The sequence below is a fragment of the Zosterops lateralis genome, assembly GCF_965231275.1.
Source record: "Zosterops lateralis genome assembly, chromosome: 19".
NCBI classification, from domain to species: Eukaryota; Metazoa; Chordata; class Aves; order Passeriformes; family Zosteropidae; genus Zosterops; species Zosterops lateralis.
In genome coordinates this window covers 4,058,299-4,060,641 of record NC_139779.1, presented here as the reverse complement: position 1 = coordinate 4,060,641, position 2,343 = coordinate 4,058,299, and the positions used below count along the sequence as shown (strand labels likewise).

The window sequence follows — 2,343 nt, the reverse complement described above, 5'->3', positions numbered from 1 at the left end:
GGAAAAGGGCATTTAAGCATCCTAAGCCATGCTCTTTCCCACAAAAGATGCCCTACTCACTTCTCCAGGCCTCGACCTTGGAGGAGGGATGAGACTTTCAGGTTTCAATCAAACAGCTGTTTCCAGGTGGAATGTTAGTTTTTGAGGCAAGGAAAAACTGTCTTCATCTCAAAGCTCCCTCCACAGTTATTTAAAATAAAAAACAGGCTTTTGCAGCTGACTGCCAGAACACCAATGCCTGACCTGTGACAACAAAATGTCTGAATCCAGGAGTGACCATGTCACACCCAGCAAAAGGTCATTTCCATCCCATCACCCTCCTGCTGCCAATCACTGCTGCAGCACCACTGTGCTTAATGTTTAATTCTCTGCTTTTCAGTCCCAGCAGGATGCCCTTGGGAGTATAAATGAGTTAATCAGGCCCTCAGCTGAATCCTGGCTGTTGCAGAGCTGCAGTTTGTCAAAGGTACAAACCTCAGGACATACTAAATGAACAACCAGTGTGGGAAATAAATTATTGTAATGGGATGAAACTCACTACTGCAGCCTGGGCCATAATGAATTAAAAATATAGCTCAGATTATAAAAGTAATAAGGCTCTATGAATATAAAAGAGGCTGAAGGTCCCTGTCTGAAGGTGCTCCTAAGTGGCCAAACCTATCACATTTCTCATTGCTTAGAGCAGGTTTGGAAACTGTGGCTTCATCATCCCTGTTGCAATAATGCTGGAAAACACTGACATTTCCTCATTCCCTACTCTGCTACTCTCAAATCAGAAGCCAATTTTCAAACAGTCCTCTGGGGATGACCTCCAGAACACTTTAAAGCTGAGATGCTGCTGTGGCACATCACCCAACCCTGGGCCAATTCAATAATTGGTGTGATGAGGCTTGGACAAAAAGCCAGGATGGATTTTTTTCCATAACTTACCTGTGGCCACACATGCCAAGAAGGAAATAGCAAGGACGGCTCCGCAGGGGGCGGCGAGGCTGTGTCTCTGCACCATCTCGGAGCAGAGCTGGTTCTGTTGGAGAGAAGGTCACAGCACTGCAGCCTCTGCTCAGGGCTCGCAGGGGTTAATCCCTGCTGCCATCAGACACCCCGGGGAGAGCCCTCACAGCGGGGACAGGGCCACCAGGGAATAAACTGAGGCCATTGTTGCAGGGCATTTTCCAGTTCAGAGCAGATTCCAGGGGGTTTTATGTCTCTAATCTCCATTACATGAGTTTGTTGTCTCTGATCACCTGTCAGTCAGGGGAACCCATCTCTGGATCAGGTAGCACTGGACTTACCTTGGGAAGAATGTCTGGAGAGGCTGCTTCTGCTGAGAAATGCACACTTCTTTGCCCTCCTTATTTATAGGCTCTGAATTTTAATATTTTATGGTTGTTCAGTAAGAAGAGAGTCCATAAAAAGGGTTCAAGGCCTCGTTCAATTCCTGGATTTTTGAGCTCCCACAATACTGAAGTATTTGCTGGGCGCTGCTGGCTGTTTTATGAGACTTACTGAGGCAATGAGTAACTAATGAGAGAGTTCCTTCATCAGCCATAAAGACTTTCAGCCAAAAAAAACCTTTTATACCTTTTTTTTTTTTTTTTTTTCCAGCTTTCTGGGTGTTCACAGCACTGTTTGAAGCCACAGAGATTTTATCCCAGACCATCCTAGAGCAGGAGTAGACTCCGATTTGTTCCTTTCTGCCCAAAGCTCCATTGCCATGTCCTCCTTTGAGTGGAAAATGAGAAAATTCACTGATTCAGACTTTGAACTGCATGTTTGTCCTGCTCACCAGTGTGTACCCTCAGGCTGCTCTTGTGCTTAGCTCAGCCCTGGGCACCCCCCAGCACAGAGCAAGGGGGTCTGTCCCAGCTGTCCCCTCTGCTGGGACAGCTCTGCTCAAGCTGTGTGTGTCCAGGGCACAGCTGAAGCACTTGGCTATGTGGAAACCTGTCTGAGATTGCTGTTTGCACCTCAGCAGGGTGATGGTGATGTGGTTGCAAAGCACGGGGTCCTCGCAGCCTTCAAACGTGTTGCCACTGCTGCCAGTGTCCCTGCAGGCACATCACTCATCAGGAACGGGCTCAGCAGAGCCATAAAGTGCATTTCATGAGCAGGAGGAGCCTGGGATGTGTCCTTGGTGTTTTCTTGGCCTGTGGACGCTGTGCCCCAGTTCAGTGGCACAGAGGTGGGCAGGGAGGGCTCCTGCTCTGGGGCTGCTGCCTGCACACACAGCACAGGAGAACACAGCACTGGTTATTTGTGGGGCTGTTGCAAACAAGGGTCATCTTTGAGCATTTCTTAATAGAATTCTATCTGTGTTTATGGGTTTACCCTTAAAACCAACAG

The 2,343-nt window shown here is 48.0% G+C and overlaps 1 protein-coding gene across 2 annotated transcripts in view; it reads right to left on the bottom strand.

Moving 5' to 3' along the window:
- TMIGD1 (transmembrane and immunoglobulin domain containing 1) overlaps positions 1-1,611 on the bottom strand; it is a 4,828-nt gene extending 3,217 nt beyond the window's left edge. The window contains exons 1-2 of one of the 2 annotated variants that reach the window (XM_083874953.1): positions 1,293-1,611; positions 931-1,024 (exon numbers count right to left, since the gene is read on the bottom strand). In XM_083874953.1, coding sequence (XP_083731079.1) covers positions 931-1,006 — 76 coding nt within the window. In that variant the 5' untranslated portion in view covers positions 1,007-1,024; positions 1,293-1,611. Of the gene's footprint in view, positions 1-930; positions 1,029-1,292 lie in introns of those variants that run through there. The other variant, XM_083874954.1, reaches the window with a different exon arrangement.
- Between the last annotated feature and the right edge of the window lie 732 nt (positions 1,612-2,343).